General features: G+C 37.7%; 1 protein-coding gene across 2 annotated transcripts; it reads right to left on the bottom strand.

Moving 5' to 3' along the window:
* Nucleotides 1–1,558: 1,558 nt before the first annotated feature.
* On the bottom strand, nt 1,559–9,401 carry LOC103966699 (coatomer subunit beta-1). Of its 2 annotated transcripts, none has more exons than XM_009379891.3 (5): nt 8,969–9,401; nt 5,852–7,908; nt 4,000–4,509; nt 3,054–3,139; nt 1,559–2,201 (listed from the first exon to the last, which is right to left on the bottom strand). In XM_009379891.3, the coding sequence occupies exons 2-5, from the start codon at nt 7,892–7,894 to the stop codon at nt 1,997–1,999; spliced, it is 2,844 nt and encodes a 947-aa protein (XP_009378166.2). In that variant the 5' UTR covers nt 7,895–7,908; nt 8,969–9,401; the 3' UTR covers nt 1,559–1,996. The 2 variants fall into 2 exon arrangements, with proteins under 2 accessions (XP_009378166.2, XP_048429201.1); XM_048573244.1 differs by lacking the exon at nt 8,969–9,401 and adding an exon at nt 8,328–8,352.
* Nucleotides 9,402–22,029: the final 12,628 nt, after the last annotated feature.

Below are 22,029 nucleotides of genomic sequence, written 5' to 3'. Positions count from 1 at the left end.
CGGTTCGAGACATGTTGACAAAAGGTCAACTCTCAGTCAACAGTGGGGTCCACAACCCTACGTAATTTGATCTGGAATATCCGCCCATGAATTTTTTATCGTAACTTCCCAAGAGTCCCATTAATCCTCTAGAACAATATCCTAACAATTTGAAACGATCCAACGGTCGGATCTCCGCCAATCGCTAAAATTACGAGGCAGTCAACATATGGTTTTACAAACTTACAAATTCAATTCTGGAAAAGCCATACATCAGATTCCCGATTCGTAAGTTTCTAAGGTCTTCAAATATTACGTACTATAATCCATTAAAGTTTGGTGACGATCAAATGGTCAGATCGTCGATTCATATAATGATCAAGTGGAGTGCCATAATGAAACTAGGTTCAAACAATCAAATCACATCAAGCGGATATCAAATCTGAAATTAGGACATCTAATCAAACTTGAAAAGGCATGTCGGCCCAATGGCCACGCGACGCCTCATGTGGCGGTTTTCGGCAAACGGAAACCCAATTTTCCAATTAACTCTAAAAATTACCAAATTTTACAGGCATGTAGATCTCAATGAGAGGAACAAGTTTCATACCTGGCCCGAAGTCCAATTCGGACGGGAAACACCTTAAATCACCCTCGATCCACCGGAAGCCCAAAAATGGGTGTCCTTGATTTGACCTCAAAACGAGCTCCAATGCCTCCACCACTGCTTGAGCTTTGTTCCTGAGGTTGAGGAAAGTCTATTGGTGGTAGTGGTTGACGAAGTTAGCTTCAGGTTGGCAGATCGCCACTGTGGAACCTCCGCACGCACCGGTGCGGTTCTTTATGAAACCGAGCCAAATTTCATCAATTTTGGGGTGGAAAGAGAAGAGGGAACGATAGGGAATGTTTTCAATGTGGTGGCAAGCATTGGATTGTCGAAAAAATGCCATAGTCGATGTCGTAATGTGTGGAGGAACCAGGTCACAGATTGGATCCACAAAACTATAGGGGTATCCTTTCACTTATAAAAAAAAAAATTATACGCCGCAAATACAAACGCGTCAAAACTACAAATAAGAATATAAAGTATGAAATACGCAATCTTAAATAGTGAAATCCAGGGATGGGATTTCACACTGGATACTTTTCTTGGGGATCCGAGGGATCCCATAATCATAACCATTCATCGTATATTGTGCAATCAGAAATCATTTTAAATTTAAAATTAAATATAAATAATATCTAACGAAAATTGAACGCAAGATATACAATGAACGATTATGATCACAGGATCCCTCAAATCCTCGCAAGATCCTTTTCCAAAAAGAACCACAAAATTGAACACTAAAAAGGGGCAATTCCATCCTTTCACTGTGCTTAAAAACAGTGAAGCTGCTAAACTGAGTTTTAGTATATATAGAATTTATTTTGTTGAATTACATCTCATGGCGTTGATGGTTGTCTGACTATTTTCATATGCTGATTCTCTAGCTAGCCGCGTATGCTTTTTCCACCGGATACTACGAAGCACCCAAGAATTTACCGAGCACATAATTAATCAATCCCCAAGAACCCCACCAACACGAAATTTGATCCCCAATTGCTGACAAAAAAATGTAATGGTTTCTACAGAATTCCGATCTAACACTGGTGCTGAAATTATACATACAATTGAATTTTATGAAATAATATTCCGGGAAAGAAATAAAACTCACCTCAACAGAAGCAAAAAGGAGTGCTACAGCTGTTCTATCAACCTCTCGAACCAAATACGCGCCTAAAATGGAATCCCTAAGTTTAAAATTATATAATCCTGCACCTTGAAACAAACTGCACAGACTGCAGCTTATGATGTACCACCGGAGCGAAAAGGGATCAAAACTTGCGTCCAGGAGGAGAGACATTATTCATATGCATTATTGAAACCGCAAATGATTTCTTTATTGTTCGACGTCACAGTTTCAGATCGAAGAGTGTACCACTGCACCGGTATTATATGTTCAAATGAAACGTCTTTTTAACTGCCTCCCTTCTGCTTGAGTGTAATCTTATCGCCCAAACTGAGAGCAATTCCTTGGGTCTTGCTCCTTATCCGGATATAGCCGCTAAGCTTTCCATCTGTTTGCTTTTCAATGCTCACATTCACCAAGGCGTCCTCCCCAAACAAACTCTTTGCATACAAGTTGGCTGCCAGGAATCCGCACTCACCATCCAGTGCCAATCTGAATCAAACAGAGGATGTCAGAATGCTTTGTGAGAAAACCAAAATCCATCATGTATGAATGACTACAAGTGTCCCGTGGCAAAAACTCAAAGCACAAAGGAAGATACACTGTTCATTTGTTCCTATTTTCGGTTAAGCTCGCTCTTAGTTTACTATTCTGTTTTACTAGACTCCTTTGATCTACGGGTAAAAAGGCAGGATGTGATGTCAGACAATTGAACCAATTCCAACTAATAAGAAATCTTGGAATCCTAGCTCAGCCGGACTTCAATAACATTTTGATCTGAATTGGTTCATGCTAGCCAACACAACCAGACATAAGCTTGGTCATACATCTTATAGCCCACAGCAAAGAAACAAGTCTAGATTTATTAATACAATAAATATTTATCTGCAACAAATAACAGAAGCCCATTCACAGTTCAGACTGACGACCAAATCCATCTTTATCATTTAGCTCTACCTAAAATTAAAAAAATGCAAAAAAATCATCAGACCTAACAAGATTGATATAGCAAGCCCCAACTACATTGAATATTCGGCCCCAGCACAGTACATTTGACAATGAATGTGTTCCAACAATTGAGGGAAATTCCAGAAACTTAAATCCTTTTCCTATTTACAACATAACTTCATTTACTTCATAACGAGGAAATATATTTCAGCAATAAGCATAGCATGGGTAGGTTATCTTGGAATCACAAATTCACAATTGTTTTAAAATGTTTAACTGCTTGTGGTAACGCCATACTCGGCATGATATTTTGGACTACCCTATGGTGTGAACATTCTTCTCACTGAACCCTAAATTGTAGTAAAAGCAATTCTAGCAGTGAAGAAGACGACTTACGGTGCAGTAAGGCACTTCATGTTAGTTGATTTCATAATATGGCCAAGAAATTCCTTCTCATCTTGAATTATAGTGTTGACAGCCACCTGAAACGGAACAGAATGTCATCAAGATTTAACACCATTTGCTCTCATAAAACAAAAACAAACAAAAAAAAAAAGACAATTACGACCATTCATACACAATACAAAAACAAGATATCACTAAGTAAAGTTTACTTTGACCAGTTAATAACAAGTAAACAAACAAGAGTAAGTAACACTGAAAAAAAAAAGGCAACAACATCAACTTAATATTGAATGAAAGGACATTTTTCCCTGCATAAACGAAATTTTCATCAACTAGAAAGTTTCATCCACCACATCACTTCATATTTAGCTATTACCTTTGTCACAGAACTTTTAGAGAGTGATTGCAGAAAAATCAATTCTTCCTTGTCTTTTATCAGCATGTACATATATAATATCATAGGCGACGTACTACATTCAATGTATGCTGCAGGATTCATGTACTTGTAATGTATTTACCTATTATTAAGTGCAGTATTTTTGTATTCCCTATTCGTTACGTACCCAACAAAATGTGTGTCACTACAGACTGAGACACTTAAATAGTAGATGAGGGAAAAAAAAATCCCCGCCAATCTATACATGACACAGATACAAAAAGATAGACTGACTTCATAAAGGGAGAAAACGGCAACTGAGACAAGACAAATTCATCAAACCAGAAAGGATACAAGGACATAGACTCAGTTCAAAATGGGAAAAAAAGGCAACCAAGACAAGAAAAATTCATCAAACCACAAAAATTAATAAAATTTAATTATTTGATAAAACAGTAACAGAAATATTGCAATGCCCCCAAAGCTAGCGGTGCCAGCAAAATTTATGCAAGCAACTTTATTATTGATGTAGGAATCAGGCCAAAAATGAATGCTGCATACCTTGTTCTCCCATTCAAACTCTGCCCACATGGTCCTGAAAGCTCCATCACTACAAACAGCAGGAGAGATGTAGTCCATAATGTCGATATGAATATCATTGAGGACAACAACTGTACGCTCATGCACATTCGAGGTCTCATAAACAATGTTTCCAAATATGACTCCAGTCTCAGTTGAGGACACCTTGATATTAGCCTTTATTTGCTTACTAGATTCAGGAGCTAGAGTATAATTCTGTGGCCGCTCAACTAGCTTAAGATCACCCATGGTTGCCAACTCCAAGCACAAGTTCTGTAAGGTCTCCTTGGTTCGATTGATAACAGTGACATCAAGGACAATATCATAATGATGAACAGTCACATATGCTTCGGCATACACTGGGTCGCTAAATCCAGTGAGTTGGATGATTCGATTAAGCTTGTTTGCATCATCCCCATCTTTGACAAACTCTCCTGTAGCACGTTTTAAATCATCTTGAACCTCATCTTCCAGTTCCAGTTGGCTCATACCCTTCATTTTAGATGTAGAATAGAGAATTAATTTAAATATAATACCAATCCAATATGCATCAAGTATGTTTTACAAAAATATCAAATTTAGTAATCACAAACCAATAGAATCCAAAAGATTCAAAATAAAGGCTTGTTCGAAACTACCTAGACCTGACTTGGAACATAGATTCCAATGAAACCTTAAGTGTGCAAGTGTTGTGATATCGCATTTATGAATTGGAAAAACAAACAAAACATAGGAAACCGGAAACAAATAACCAAGATATATAACACCAAGAATTAACGTGGTTTGGCTATATGTGCCTATCGTTCACGGGGCAGTAACGACAAACTTTCACTATATCAATAATGAGTACAACAAATAATCTTGTCAAGCCTCTAGAATTAAGACTTGATGAGAAAACCTGAAAGAACAAGAACAAGAAATAAACTCTGATCTCTTTTCAATTCTTTTTCACACCTTTGCCCTTAAAATTCTCTCACTCTAACTCCTTGAGTGGTAAACAACTTATTGTTTTGCTCCAATTGAAAACTAGTGCAAAAGCCCCTCTTTGTATAGACATAAAAAGGTATTCTTCAATAAGGAATACTAATCCTAATTGGAATCTAGTTATGAATCCTTCTCCAATTGAGAAACCAACTTCAATTGGGAAACCAATTTAATCCTCTAAGACTATAATTCCTAATAGACTTAAGCAACTCCTCATGGGCTAGAAAAACCAACAGTAAGCAAATTCTAGACATAGACTAAGACCATAATATATCCTTGTGAAAGATAGCAAGATAAACAGCATGTCACTCAAAAGACATAAGCCCACCAGGAGAAGAATGAGAAAACCACATTTTCATATGATACATTTCTGACATAAGCAATTGTATCTTTTAATCAATCATTGTATGCAATGATAATTTGTAACCATTCTAAACAATTGTACTTTCTATTATGCGTGGCTTTAATTATCTTCCACTTAAGCAAAAAAAGTGGGCCCCACATATGACACATCATCAACTGATGATTCCCCGGACAGTCATCCTAATGACAGAACCATATTGTCAAAATCTCATGAGGAAAGGGTGCTAAAGACTCCAAATTGAAACCACAGGTATGAACAAGCAACATCAGGGTACTAAAATCAAATTAACCCAAAAACAATGCAAGAACTAACAGATAAGCAACCATACAGTGTAGTGTATCTAGTACATCACAAGTTATCTAAATTGGTCAGCATAAAAATTGAAATGGAAATAGTGAAAGGCAACTCCGTAAATTATATCAGATTTTACAGAATTTGCACATAAGGCTAGATATATATAGAGGACAATGAATGCGAAAGTTGTACCTTCCTGTTCTTTAAATGGTAAAAGTCAATAAGGTCGTCTGGTTGTGCATGAGAAATCTGAGACTTTGCTTTTATCTCTTCTGTCTCCCTAAATTGTTTTTCTGAAAGCATGTCAACAAAACTTTGACGGCAAGATTTCAGCCATATTTTTCTGATCTCATCACCAGTATTGCATAGCAACCTTATGCAGAGGACAATCCTATCATAAGAATCACTGTCAATTGGATGTGGAAGAACTGGAGAGTGTCCTAATTGCAGCATAGAGACAACTATCAACAGTGCTTGTGAAGATGCTTTATTCACTTCAACTTTTGATGGCTGGACCTCTTCCAATCTCAGGACAAGCTTGGTCAGAGTGCATGCAACAACTGCTCCAAGGAAAAAGTCACCACTGAGAAGCAGCGATCTCAAGTTCCCGGATGCTAAGGATCCTTGAACAAGGGTAGGATGGGAGAAAACAGTTTCAGATGCAGCACTCTGAGTGGCATAAGTTCCATCAGCAAGAATAGCTGGTCTTTTAGAAGACACGGTCATGGAGTTCAGTTGTGGAACCTTTTTTGAAGAATCATTACTTTCTTCTTCTGAAACTGAGAAAAAGGGCAATTCTCCAAGGCACTGTTTAATTGTTGCAATTCCGCTCTCAACTTCAGAAAGTGAGAGGCAATATTCTCCAATAATCCAAAGGGCACAAGTACAAACCCGTGATGCTCGGATTTGGTAGAAAGTGTCCAAAAGCCTTGTTATTATAGATACCCTCAATTTAGGGTTGGTTTCTATTATCTCTCGGACAAAAATAACCACATCAACAGCAGAAGCAACATTGCTGTCTCCCAAGAAATCCATCAACAGATGTACCACTGTGCTCGCAACTTCTGGGAACTTTATTGCACAAGAATGAATGGCTTGAATAAGCATCTGCCTGTATTCACCATTCTTTTCTAGCTCGCCATTCTGAGTCTTAACCACTTCCTTTTTCAAAGTAAGAACAACCTCATTGATGTTCTTGTGAGTAACCAAGTCAAGAACAATGTCTAGGGTCTTCCTCCTGATGTCAAGATTTGGACTAGAAAGTGCCCTAAGCACGTCCATGAACATATCAACCACAACTTCCCTATGAGAAGACTTTAGCTCGGTCAGTCGATCAAGAACAATAAGCTTCACATTGTTGTCACTCTGAGAAAGAAGCAGCTGACAGTAGGTATTGGCAGCAGCTCTAATAGCAGTAGGAGCATACGACAAGGAAACAAGTGTCCCAGCACATTCATATACAACTGCAGTTGAAGGCGCATTCAGCAAAGATATAATGATCTTAATGTACCTCCCCTTCTCTCCACGGTTTGTTCTACACACTTTTCGTATCAGCTCTAACACAATCATCTGCAACAATTCACCCCATTCAGACACCCTATCAACATTGGTCAAAAGGTAATTAACTGCACGTTCCTGGGCACAAGTAAAGAGCATAAGAAATGCATTCCTCTTAGCAGATTGATCTTGCTCTGTAGAAAGAATCTTCTCAATCATTTCAGGTGCATCAACCAAGAGTTGCTCCCCGTTTGGTAGCTTATATATAGACATCACAGCTAATATAGCATTTCTTCTAATATAAGGATGCCGATGCTCCAAATTTTGCAAAACAGAGGGGATCAAGGGCTCAACTATTTCAGCCTCGTTCAATCGGCAAAGAAACCTCAAAGTTACACCACGAATATACTCATTGGGGTGCTGTAGGTTGTTCCTCAAATTTTGGCATATTAAAATCATTTCAGGCAAGACCCTACCCTTTTGATCAGTTTTGTCAATTATTTCCAAATATAGAAGCAACAACTTTTGGACTGTGTGGTCTTCAGAAGGCAAAACATATCTGACAATTGTAATAAAAAGTTGAGGTAACGTTTCACCATTCAACAAAAGCATGATTGCCTTTTTCATTGCATCAATCTTTGCATCCACGTCATTGCCCTCGAGAGATTCCTTGATTTCATTAGCAATTGCAGGTGTCCCTTTATCAAAGTGAACAAGCAGACTACAAGATTTCTCCATTTCTTTTTTGCTTCCTGAAAAACAATGGCTTCCTATGAGTTTAAATAATCAATGGAATGACTTAAGCATGTGGTAACCAATACATACACATACATATATAATTATATATATATATATGACTGGGCTGTTTGTCAAGGAACATAAAGGGCAATGCATTATATAGTTTGCTGCGTATTCACATCTAAGATGTTTAAATTTGACTTATCTCCTAATAATACAAAATTTTTAGCTCAACACATTAAGCGCCACGCTTTAAGAGCAGAAAATGTAATCACCAAGTTTATCAATATGTCATTTAGATGTTCATACTACCCAACAACTCCAGCGCATTATATGTATTTGTCTTCATGTAGAATCAGAAGGATTCATGCAAAGTTTACTATAGTGAACAAGCTCAACAAAATGTTGCATGACTTCTCTACTTCATATACACCTGTTTCCATCATGCCTTTGCACAGACTGACGAAACCCCCCTCTTCTGTCGCGTATATTCAGGATCTTGTTGCAGCGATTCACAGGAAGGATTATCAGACAGAGTCGATTGTAATTTGCAAGAAAACGGTACTTGTACTAGTAAAAGGGAAAAACCATTTTCGAATTTGCTCGAAACAGAAAACATCAGATCTGAAATTCTAGCCTTAACGAAATTGCGTTGGCTGAATTAATCAAATGTACATTACTGATCTGCGTCTACATTTACTTTCAAGCCTTGTTGCAATTTCTATAAGCAGACGAAGAAGAATTCTTTTCAATTTCAAATCAAATTCTACCATTTCAGATCAACAAACAAATAAACAAAAGAAGCGGACAAGATTTAGCTTCGGAATAAGAAACAAGCTAAAGCATTAATCAATCAAATCACATATTTCAGCGCTAATCAATTGCCGAGAGAAAAGTTGAAATCAAACAAAAACCAGAAGCTCTTTTCCATGTAAATCCGGCATCATTTTACGTCAATAAGAATAGATTATCTCAATTTTCTCGGTAACCAAACAGAAAAGAATGATCAAGTTTTGAGATCTGCAGATTAGCAGAGAGAGAGAGAGAGAGAGAGAGAGAGAGAGAGAGACTGACCTGCGTCAAAATTTGAGTCGAGCAGATGCAGCGACCTAGGGAGTGTAGAGAGATATCAGATCCAAAAAAATGGTTGGATATTTATATCATATTTAGAGAAACCAGTTTACATTCTCATAAGTCTCTATAGAGCTACTCGATCCGCGGGACACAGTTTTGCCCTTTTTATCTTACCCTGCTCTCTCTAATTTTTATCATTTGTTTTTTTATTTTTTTATTTTCCCGTGAGACAGACCCTACTGACTAGTTTTCTACACAATTGCTATTGCTAATAAAAGATGTCGCCTAGCGATAACCATAGGAAATGACGAATTTTAGGAGGCACCTTCAAGCGCCAGATCATTTCCATAATTCCTTCGGGACCAAACGAGCACCAGGCAGCCGATGATCCCTTAAATCTAAGGACCTAGATCGAAGCCATTGGTATCCCGCCTTTACCGAATATCTCCCATTCTTGCAAGCAGCCCAAACTAGACGATCCTTCCTCAAATGGTCTCCAATCAGAGTTTTTTTTTTATAGCCTCTTGATCCTCCTGAGAGAGAAACGGTTGCAAAAAATCAATCTCCCACTCACGGGAAGAGGAGCCAGTAAGAGAGCTAACCCACAAATTTTTAGTAATCGCAACCTCACCAAGCGGTACAGGGTCCCCCAAAGGTAAAGAGGGTAGCCACTTATCCACCCAGACACGCACCTCCTCACCCCCCATAATCTGCCAATGGGAGCCACTCCACAACAACTCCCTACCCGTGAGGAGACTGGACCAAGCCCACGAAGCCTTGCTCCCCTTTTTAGCTTCCCAAAATGAACAATTCGGGACGTAACGGCCCTTGATAACTCGAGCCCAAAGCGAATGAGGCTCCAAAATTAACCTCCAACGTTGCTTAGCAAGTAAGGCATCATTGAAATCTTGAAAGTTCCTGAAGCCCAAACCACCCAAATCTTTAGCAAGGCCTAAGACCTCCTTAGATACCCAATGAATTTTCCGCTTTTCACCGATGCTTCCCTACCAAAAGCTAGCAACCATGGCATCTAATTCCTGACAAACAACTACGGGAAATTTAAAAATACTCATAGGATATGAAGGAATAGCCTAGACCACAGCCTTAATTAGAACTTCTCTTCTTGCTCTTGACAAAGTGCTCTGCTTCCACTCTTGTAACTTCCCCAAGATTCGCCCCTTCACATAAGCAAGGCCACGCTTCTTCGAATGACCCCAAATGGCAGGAACACCTAAATAAGTTCCAAGATTATCCACCACTGGCATACCAAGAATACAGCCCAACTCATCAGCAAGGCAGTTATCCCCATCCCTTACTTGTCCTATTTGTCTTTGCGATGATGAAATTGTTGAGCATGTTTTTCTAGGGTGTCCTTGGGTAGAGGTTCTTTGGTTTGGTGGTGCTCTTAATTACAAAATTGATAGAGCTAGTATCCCTTCATGGGTTCTTTGGTTGCAAGCAGTCTTATCTAATTGGGGGTCCTCAGTTAACCGAAATTGGTTTTAGTCTTATGTCGCCTTCACATGTTGGTATATTTGGAAAGCCCGATGCGATTTTGTGTTCAACCAAGTCTCTATTAATCCCTCTAAGGTGCCCTTTGCACTTTCTAATGCATCGGGATTTTTTTTGCATGCGATGAAGGAGTTAGGAACTCACAGTTCTGCGGTTGGTTCTCGGAATGCTCTGGTTACACGGTGGAGTCCTTCTACTTCTCCTTTTATTAAAATAAATTTGGATGCTAGGAAGGAAGGAGGGTGTTTTTTGGCTGCTGCAAGATACCCTCTTCTGGCTTCTTCTTCTGCTGTGGCTGAGGCTCTGGCGCTGTTACGGGGTTGCGAGTTGGGTGTCTCGTTGGGTGTTAGTTCTATTATTTTTTAATCTGATTCTCTTGAAGTGATATCTTGTCTTAGTGGTCCTATTGATAATGGTAGATGGGAGGTTTTCCCCATCTTGGCAATGTTTCAACGGTTGAGTGGGGCTTTCCAAATCTGTCGCTGGTCTTGGGTGCCAAGATTAGCCAATTGTGCAGTGGATGTTCTTGCATCAGCTGGTCTTACGAAGATGTGCAATTTTGTTTGGGTCGATAGGCCCCCATCTTCGTTAGTTTATGTCTTGTGTAATGATGGTCTTCCGTGTTCTCATTAGCTTTGTTATGGTGGTGTTTGGGGTGACACTTTTACTTGGTGGAAGTGTCTGATGCTTGTATCCCTGCTCATTGCCTTGGTCTTGGTTGGTCTTTCTTGGTGTTTGCCTCTTGTAAGGCTTTCTTGTCCCTGTTTGGCTTTTTTGCCCTGGAATGTGAATTCCTAGTTTTCAAAAAATAAAAATAAAAAATAAAAGATGTCGTCTTTTATTATTACGGTTTAGTTGTACTCTTTTTTATTATAAGTAAGAGGTTTTAGGCTTAACTTTTGCTAAAAACGAATTTAAATTACATTATTATAGCCACTTCATTGTGAGGTCCCTTAATGTAAAATATTATTTGTTCAAAAAAAAAAAAAATCTTATAAAATATAATTTTGGGTGTTATTCGTCTGATTAATGTTTTTCATATGTTCAAAAATTAAATTATTTGTTCAAAAGATGCTTGACACACGTGTTAATTGATGACAAAAGAGATAGTAGTTCATGGCTGTCATTACTCCAATAAAAATGTGATATGTTTATATAAGTTAATTATGATTAATTATTTCTTAATTCATACTGTTATTTTTTTCTTTTTTTTTTTGGTAATAAGATGCTTTATAAAATATCATAAGGTTGTATATCAGAAAGCACAAAGTCTATTCAAAACTCAAACGTAAATATTTCGAACGAGGAAGAAAGCGTCGCACATTCTTCAAGTACAACTCCAGTCAGTCATATCATTAGCCTACACCTCATCCATAATCTCCAAAACCTTTCAAATAATTAAGGAACCTACTAAAAAAATAGGTACATAAAAAGTCAAAATAAATGCATGCAAAATAGTATCATGCAACATAAAGACTTACATAAAACAGGTTCATCGTCACGTGGCGTCCTGATGTTATAATATATTATCATGTGAAGAAAACTTACATATGCCAATGCACTATTGGACAAGGGATGTCACATGTCAGTAAGCATGTTTCATGTAAGTTGCTCTCATATAACACACTCAAGCCTAACATTATTCTTTAACTAAGAAAACCTAATAGTAAATCACAATGGCAAAATTAAGTAAGTAAAATTACTTTACGGGAAACTTTTTGAAATGTCATATGAACTTATACATTTTTTTTCAAATTGTCATATAAACTAAAATTTTAAGCGATTTGTCAATATCAAGATTTTGAAATCATTAATTTGTCATCTCACCTAACTCGATTAAATTTTCCATCCAAAATAAATCAAGCACAATGCACATGACTTGTGTTCAGGTTTATTCCAGCCATTTGAGCCCTTTACACAATTTTATTTTATTTTATTTTGTATTCTTATACATAGATACACACACACACACATGGGGTAGGGGAATAAATTGGTTTTGGGACTTTAGACCTCCTTTTCACAAGTCCTCTACTTCTCTTTAGTACGAACCCAAGACATTTGGTTGGTAAATAGAACATGTCGGATTCATTAACATGTCGGGTTCGTTTCAAAAACATAATGTCAACTAATGAAAAAACATGAGATGTTACCCATATAACCTCATTCTATACCCAACTTAAAACATTAAATGTGAATTGTCTTTTTTACCCCATTGCATACTTACCATCAAGTACAAGGGAAGTGAGGCTCACACTTTTCTATCACTTCGTTAATGGACTCCAAAAACTTCAATTCACCTTGTTAATAACACCGTTTTCATCACTTGGAGTTGGAGTCTTCTTGCTAATTGCCGATGGTGAAATCCTAAAACAGACGAAAGAGAAATTCCTCAGACAACAATTTCAAACCTTTGGTCCATCCCCACAAGACCTTTAAAACGCTTGGCCATTTTTACATCACTTCTCATAAAGTTTCTAAGGTTTTCCACGCCATAGCTTCTAAGAACAGTCCATACCTTCATGGCCCGAAACCTCCGGGTTAAGGCTATTTGCCAGTCATTGTAGTCCACCACTTGCTTTGAATATGTGGCCTTGTTCCTCAACTCCTCAAGATTCATAGCATTGAGTTTGTCAATGCACTTGGATTCTTAAGCCAAAGGTAGCAACAATTGAGAGTAGTTAAGAACCATTTATGTGCATTGAGACGGAACGCATTTGCACCCTTGGTTCCATCAATAAAATGCGAAATTTGGGACAAATGCAAGCATTCCCAACATATGCAACATCCACATGAACCCACATGCCATAATCTTTTGCAACATCGCATATTGGCTCCAATAGATCAACGGCAGTGGTTATGGTTGTTCTCGTTGTGACACATAAATAAAATGGGTATAAAGATAAATTTACATATTAATTAAATTGGACTTGTGAGGATAGTTTAGATGGTAAAATTATGTTTAAATAGATATTAATAGTTTCATTAAAAATAATATGGTCGTAGAGAGTAAACTTGGTTTAGAGTGGGGTCATATGCGTTCAAATAAAATTTCCCAAAAGATATTAGGCTCACTAACATGAATTTTAACTACTTGCAAGTTTTGAGAATTCAACTTGGTCATTCATGTCCATAAAGAAAATGAGTTGAAATGTTCAAAATAACTATGAAACTTCCGACATAATTTGAAGTGGGGAATTGAATTGTCCAAAATAATCTTGAAAATAAGTCATGTGCAAGTCACATGGCTTATTTTTAACAGAAAACTTAATGGAGTTAGAATAAGATGACAAATTAATGACTTCGAAAGCTGATATGACAAATTGCTTAAAATTTTAGTTCATATGACAAATTGAAAAAGGCGTATATGCCATATGGCATTTCAAAAAATATTTCCTTATTTTAATAATAAATATTACTGGATTCTCAATTATCAAGATTTAAAAATGGTACTAAATAAAGTGAGTTTGATATTGAACTTAACCCTTAGGATGATTGTTGCCGGACCAAAGGCGGACGAGTTCACGGAATATATGGTGTTGGATTTGGAGAAGCTAGTGCGGATGACCAATATCGGAGCCAAATTTTCTAGACATGAGAAGGAGCTTTTCACCCAGTTTTTACAGGAAATTAGGGATGCTTTTGCCTACTTTATAGAGGATATGTTGGGGATTGACCCCAATGTGATTTGCCATAAGTTGCACAGGGAACCAAATTTTAAAGCAATTTTTAAGAAGAAGAGAAATCACGGCCCGGAGTGGGGCAAAATTATTGAAACTGTTTGGGTTAATATTTAGACTTTGGACTTAAAGGAAAGAAAGCCCAAAAGAACTAAAGAAAGGAGACTTGCCTGAGGCCCATCACCAAACCCATCCATCCATCTCATGACAATGTGGCAGCTCCTCATTAATGAAAAGGCTATACAAGAGAAGTGACAACCGATGGAAATCAACCTACTATCAGCCAAAAAACACTTTATGGTGGCAATACAAGTAAAATGTTGATGACTCACTACCCCTAAGTTACTTTCGGGGAAATACAAGGGCATAGCAATTGGGCTAATTCGTCTATAAAGGAGGAAAAGACCCCAGAGACAAGGACACTCAACCAATCAAACAAGCAAACATACAAACTCTGCTCTCAAGCCAGATTTGCACCTAAAAGTTGAAATCAGCCCAAATCTCAATCCTTTTCAGGATCATTCCCTACAAAAGCCATCTTTTGTCTAGTGTAAAAGCTCTGCTACCTTTTCTAAATGTTGTAGTATCGATTCTCTTGTGTGAACTTGTTCACCACTCATCCTGCTTTAGTACTCAACCCCCTATAACTACAAAGAGAAGAGACCACAAGACATTTAAACCTTGCCCGACAAGGTGAAATCTTGCCCGACTCTCTTTGTTTTGTCTTTAAGTTAATAGATCTGGTGTTATGATGTATTCCCCAGTATATATTCAAGTCATTTCCAGTCTTTTGATGAACTAAAGTTCCATCAGTTCTCAGATTTGGTTCACTTAGTGGTTTTATTATCATAAGAAGACTAAATGTGAATTAAACTGATGACTTGATCAGATATAGACCTTTACCCTTTAAGCGTACAAGATAACCAACTAAAAGTCATTGATCTCAAGGCATAGAAAAGAACTTAATGTAGACTTAACCCATCTACGGCAATCCTTTGATTACAAGAAGTCAGAATAACTTGGGGCACTAGTAATCGACTTAAACACACTTGTTTTACATCTGCCATACTAAGATGGCAGTGGCACGCCTAAGTACTTAGTTAGTTTTTATTGTGAGCCTCAAGGCCTACACCTAAGGCCCCACAAAGGCACATTTCAGAATTAACTTTGTCATCCTCTTGCAGCATCTCAACAAGTAGGAGCCCGACAACCAACCAAAGTGCCAACTCCTCGGGGAGCTATGTGCTCGAGCCAGGGGCCCCTCCTAGCGATATTTCCTGCTTGTACATAGTTTTGACACGCACAGTGGGATCACAAGTCTTGTATGTCAAGAAGACGAAGGAAAGAACAAACTTTCAGGAGGAAAATAGAGCAGAAACCACCTCCGTATACACTAAGATTTAGCATGGCAAATCTCCCCGAAGACTTGCAAAGGCCTATCTTGACGGAAAGCCAGACTCCTTTTGAGAAATCATGAGGGAGGGTCATAAGTGAAGACTTGCAGAAACTAAGATTGAAAAACTTAAGAATGCAGGGTTCATCATGGAATTCTTCCACCTGGAGTGGCTCTCCAACATAGTTTTAGTGAAGAAGAAAAATGGAAGCAGTGAGTATGTGTGGACTTCACGGATTTAAACAGGTTTTATCCAAAGGATAGCTTTCCTTTGCCCAAAATTGACTAGCTTGTGGACTCCACATCGGAGCACGAGAGGCTTAGTTTTATGGATGCCCCTAGTGGCTACAATCATATATGCATGGACGATTCCAATATAGAGAAAACTTCCTTTGTAGTTAACAAAAGCACCTACTGCTACAAGGTGATGCTGTTTGGTTGAAGAACGTGGGGGCAACATACCAAAGGTTGGTGAGCCAAGTTCTCAAAGAGAAAATTGGCTTGACCATGAACGTGCATGTTGACAACATGGTTGTGAAAAGTAAGAGAAAAAACGACCACCTCACTAATTTGACAGAATCGTTCGAGCTGCTCCGACAATACAAGGTGAAACTCAACTCATGAAGTATCTGTTTGAAGTCTAAAGTGCCAAATTCTGGGGCTACCTGGTGACCCAGAGAGGCATTGAGGCTACTTCAGATTAGATCAGAGCCATTGTTGAGATGTAGTCCTGCAGACCGTGAAAGAAATTCAAAGCTTCATAGGGAGTGTGACAATGCTTAATCACTTCCTCTTCATATCCACATATAAGTGCAAGTTTTTCTTTAATGCCATTAAAAAGAATCGAGGATTGTTGTGGAACGAGGAGTGTGAATAAACATTCATCAAACTGAGGGAGCACTTGTCCTCATCCCATTATCTGCAGTTGTATTAAACTATCTTTGGATTTGCAGTTAGCGCTGCTCTAGTCCTAGAAGACCTGACGAGCTAGAATCTTATAAATTACGTCTCGAAGGCTCTTCTTGGACTAGAGAGGAGATACCCTAATATGGGAAAGTTAACCCTGGCATTGGTCATGGCGGCAAGGAAGCTCATGCCTTATTTCAATTCATTCTAAGTTATGGTGATGATTGAGTTCCTACTCGGATTGATCCTTCACTATCTTGACGACTCCACCAGGGTTAAGAAATGGGCTATCGAGCTAGGGAAGCATGGCCTAATTTATAAATCCAAGGTACCCATCAAGGAGCAAGTGTTAGTAGACTTTGTGGTTGAATTCACTTCGAATGGACTAACTCCAGTATAGGCCACTCCAGAGTCCACAGATGTTGATACACATTGGCACTTGTTTGTTAATAGATCCGTCAATCTGAATAGTGTCGGGGCTAGACTGGTATTGTTCACTCCAGATGGGTCTATGCAAGCACTCAAGTTAGGATTCGAGCTCGTAATAATGAAGTCGAGTACAAGGCCCTGTTGGTAGGACTAAAAGTCGCCCACAATCTTTTGGGTAAAAGAAATCACAATCTTTTGCTATTCCCTGTTGGTGGAAACAAGGTCACAGGGAAATACACTGCTCATCATCCAGTCATGGCACTGTACCAGGAGAAAGCTAAGGACTGTTAAAGAATTTCACCAAGTATAACATCCACCAACTCATTTGGAGCGAAAATAGTCACGCAGACGCACTAGCCATCCTCGAATCCTTAGTGCATCACTGACTCCGTCGGAGCATCCCTTTTGAGTACTTAAAAATCCTCACCATCGCCAAAGACATACCCGAGCAGGTGGTCGTAGTGGACACACATGAGAACTTGATGGATTAGATCCTGGCCTACAACTAGCACGACACCCTACCAGATGATCACCACTAGGCATAGAGAATCATACAAATATCATCTTAGTATGTTGTCTTCCAAGACAAGCTATATCGCCGCTCCTACTCGGGGCCACACTTACTTTATGTCATTCTGGAGAAATGGTTGCACATCCGACAGATAACCACTCCAGACTCTACGACACCCACTCTAGATATGGTCACTCATTCAAAAGGCCATCACAACTTGATATTACTGGCCTTCAATGCTTAGGGACTCCCCAGATTGCGCCAAACATGCGACAAGTGCCGAATATTCGCTCATATGGCTCATCAACCAACCATAAAATCAAAAATGATGGTGGCTTTTCATGCAATAAGTGTTGGACCATGATTTTCTAGGCCTATGACACATGGAAAGAATGATTGGAATGCCTAAAGCCTATAAAGGGTAGTTCGGTAGGCTAGGCTTAGGCTTATTAAAGATATTACTTGTCTCCCAAGTAAGGAAACCCTAATTAAAGTCAAATTAAGATATCTTAAGGATTAGGTAACATAATCATAATTCTAGGAAGATTGGATATCTTATCCTAGATAGTTTCTTGATTTGATGAAGGTTACTTTCCCTAGAAGACCTCTTAAGATCCCTATAAGTACACTGGCATGGGTATTTATCAAAGGGACATCGAAATCTATCTCTCTCTTAGACTTACATACACATATGCTCTCTATGCCTAACAGAGGTCCCTTATGCTGCCATCTACAGGTAGAGGTGGGTTCGGTATGGTTACCGTACCAAAACTCCAGTAGTAATTACCGTACCAAAATTTCGGTTTGGTAAAATCTGTTACCATTACTCTTACTAAATTCTTGGTATGCCAAATAATTCGATTGGTGTGGTATGGTAATGATAATTGTCACTTTGTTTTGGCTAATCCTAGACTTCATGTTTACCTAATACAGTAATACCCAAAATAAGACACAATATTATTATCATATTAACATCAATAGAAAATGGATTATCAATCAATAATATCTCCTCCATCAAATGAAACCTCCAGAACGACAACAAATTAATAAATTATAAATCAATTGGTTAGGTTAGGTCAGTGGGAGTGCACGACGCAGAAATGGTACTCTAGATGGGTGTGGAGTGTTGACGGCGGAATGGGAAGTGTTTGAAGAGAGAGGGAGAGAACTGAGTTACTGAAGGTGAAGGGTTGTCTTTGACCATCAACCGTGTTTTGATTGAGATAACCAACCACCCTATAAAACCATTGTCCAGATGCATTTGAATGAACCAATAGAATCATGGAAGCATCTTTATCTCTTCTTAAAGGGTTTGAATTTCTGTACAACAAATTATGAGAGTTTGAAAATGGTAGATTCAATTTGTATCATCTTTGTTGGATATTAGATATTCGTGTGTCAATCAATCAAGTCAAGTTCATATGATAAAATCAGCTATCAAATTGAAAAAAAAAAGGACAAAATCGGTTGCTTTTCTAGTTTCCATGATATGAAATGTTAGAGAAGGTGGGTTCTTATTTTTTTTTTTTTTTTTTTTCAAATTTTTCAAAGAAAAGCAAGGGGATGAGAAGAACAATATGCGACTGGGAAGAAAATCTGACAAGAAAAATGAAAGGAGGAATTGAGTAAAAAAGTGGGAGGTGTAATTATTTAATAGAAAATTCTATCATGAAAAAATTAAATATAAAATTATAACAAATATTGTAGATAAAGCTTCTAAGTGGCATGTTTTGAGGGGGTGGTGATGTGATATAAACTAACACACAAATTAAACCCTCTTTTTGATAGTTGTAGTATGTGAAAGTAGGGATCGTTCTAGGCTGGGGATTAGGAGGGATGCTAATCTACACAAATTAAACTCTAAATCACTAAACTAGACTCAAAAACAGAAAAATAAACTTAAACAAGCTAAACTAACCAAATAACACAAAACTGACTCAAATAACCCAAAACAAGCACTAAGGAGTGATTTGGACGAAATTTAAACTAAAAAGACTCAAAATACTAAATGGGGATTCGATTGGATGAATTCTAACTTAAAACAAGTAAATTGCAGAAACAAAGTAAGGGGTACACGAAATTGGGTGAATTAAAGGGTGAAATGCTAGCTAGAGGATTCTTCTCCATACATGAACTATATGCAACAAATCGATTTCCAATTATTATTCCAATAAACCATGCAGTGCCTCAAATTAATTGGGAACTGCACAAATGAACTCTCAGATTTTCCTAATTTCATTGAATTGGACTCAGTGACGCAATCAAATTATTCTTATCAAGTTCCCTATATGAACTACATGATAGAGATACATATCAAAGATCATTAAGTTCTATGAAAATCATAAGCATTGATAAGGCATTCGTAACTGTGAACTGCATGATACTCCTGCTATGGATTTACTTAACACAATCATGACTAGTGACTTCCACTACTTATAAATATAAGTTCATATCTATTAGGTGAAATTCTCTTATATTTTAGCATCAAATACATGCATGCAAACTAAGTATGCATCCTTAATCAACATACAAGAATGAGTTATCAATCAAACAAATAAGTAAATCGCATTCATGTTTTACAAAACAATAATTGGAGGAAATTAATTCATATCACATATATGTTCATGGCTTTGAATTCACCTCTAACTAAAACAACATTAGTTACACATGTTCATCATAATTGAAAACCAAATTAAAACAAATATTGAACTAAAAATAAGGATTGAATACACCTAAAAACACTCCAGCAATCCAAAGGCCTTGGATGGCAAGCACGGTTCCAAAGCTCTTCTTCCTTCCATGCACAACACAAGTTGAATTTTTCTGATTTTTTCTCTAAAAGGCTCTCTAGTGTGTGGTAGAATTATGCGGCACTAAGTGGTATTTATAGGGTTAGGTGTGGCACAATTTCTGAAGGGAAAAGGATTGCATGGCATAGTTTGTAAAGGAGAAGGATAGCACAATCCTAGGAGGAAGGGGACTAGGATGCACGGTAGATTTCTAGGCTTCTAGAATGGGTGGTGCAGCAGAGATTTTAGGATTGAGGATAGGACTTCTAGAACCTGATATTTAGGTGATTTAATGTGAAAAGGAGTCCCCTTTGCAGATGGAATTAAGGTGGAAAAAGATTAGGATAGGATAAGATAAGATAAGGTTTGGATAAGATAAGGTTGTTTGGATAATGTTTCCTTCTTTATAGCTAATTCCTTATCTTCCAAGTCTTGAATTAATTCTTCCAGATGTTAAGTATATTCCTAGCCTCTTTTATCTTCAAAAACGTCCATCCACCTTGCTCCATGCATGTGCTATCCATTTCAGGCTCAAAACTGCTCCAAATTGCTCCAAAATGCCATTTCTCGCCAACTTTGCCATTTGGACCTACAAACACATGAAAATGGCTTAAAACACTCCAATAAATAGAAACCAACTGAGTAAATGCAAGGAAATAGGCTAACAAAGTCGCATAAATATGATCCACTTAGCTTTTGCTAGTCCCCGAGCAAAACAAAGAAAACAAAACACAACCTAAACCTTCCAACAATTGCCTCAGGGATTTCCAATGAAACATGACATGTTAAAAATCACTACTCCCACAGATTTTAGCTATCCTTACTCTTGAGCATACACTTAACCGCAGTCAACACTCACTAGCTCACATTTAATCAATTAAAACAACATTTTGAATGTAGTAACATGCCTTAGAGAATCCCTCAATTCCTCACCGGATATACTCTCTATTTTCACACAGATTTTTTGACTACACTCCCTGCACTAAGTATATGTGAGAAGATTGATGTAAACATGTAGACTAGCACTCACATATGTTATAACAAAGAGGGCACTTTCTGGAATTATTAATACAACATGTATATGATCTCATGAACGGAATGCCACTTCTTAGAAGCGAGAACCAGGGATACTATATGCTCGTACCAATTTTAAACTCCACATATTGAAACACATAACAATCAAGATAGAAGTCTAAGGATTGTAACGGGGCTAAAGTATTGGCTAACAAAGAAAGGTAAGGATAAACAAAAGTTCTTAAAGTGATAGTAAGCAAAGTAATGAAATAAACACTTAGAATTTACTTTTGAATGCAGAAATCAACTTGAAACACCTATGGGAGATTCACACAACACTTAGGGCCAAATTCAAACTTTTGGACCCTTTCTTCAACAACCAATACTTTTGAGTTCATTGTCACTTATTTCTCAACTCTTTTCCCTTCTTTTCTCAACTTTCTTTTCTTCTTTTTTTTTTTTTTTTTCTCTTCTCTTTTTCAAATTTTTTTCTTTCTCTCTCGTGCCCTTTCTCTTCGGCACACAAAACGTACATCCTCATATATTTCCAATGAAAAACCTTCCCCCACACTTGTTTTTCTGCAAATTGTAGATCAAAAGGAATTCCCAACAAGTCATGCTCCACTATTCTTTAAGAACAAGGGTATGGATAGTCCTATACTAGGCTAGGTAAGGATAAAGTGGCTAACAAAGAAAATAGGCTAACTAAGGCTCAACGAGGTTAAACCTACAATACATATGCAAAGGGTAAGGATTTTTGGCTCTGGTTTAACTAAACAACTTCATCTTGTTATTTGTTATGCAATCAATTTTATGCTTTGAATGAAATG

This window comes from the organism of the source record quoted next, unplaced genomic scaffold (assembly GCF_019419815.1).
Source record: "Pyrus x bretschneideri cultivar Hongxiangsu unplaced genomic scaffold, Pyrus_bretschneideri_v1 Contig65, whole genome shotgun sequence".
NCBI lineage: Eukaryota > Viridiplantae > Streptophyta > Magnoliopsida > Rosales > Rosaceae > Pyrus > Pyrus x bretschneideri.
Note: the sequence above shows the minus strand (reverse complement) of the source record. Positions and strands in the feature narration are given on the sequence as shown.

What these genes read in the sequence shown, in the direction of transcription:
- LOC103966699 (XM_048573244.1), bottom strand. An exon ending in AGTTTGAATGGGAGAACAAG is followed by an intron (nt 3,140 to 3,999) that starts GTATGCAGCATT and finishes GTTCCGTTTCAG; the next exon opens with GTGGCTGTCAACACTATAAT. An exon ending in ATGAAGTGCCTTACTGCACC is followed by an intron (nt 2,202 to 3,053) that starts GTAAGTCGTCTT and finishes TGTTTGATTCAG; the next exon opens with ATTGGCACTGGATGGTGAGT.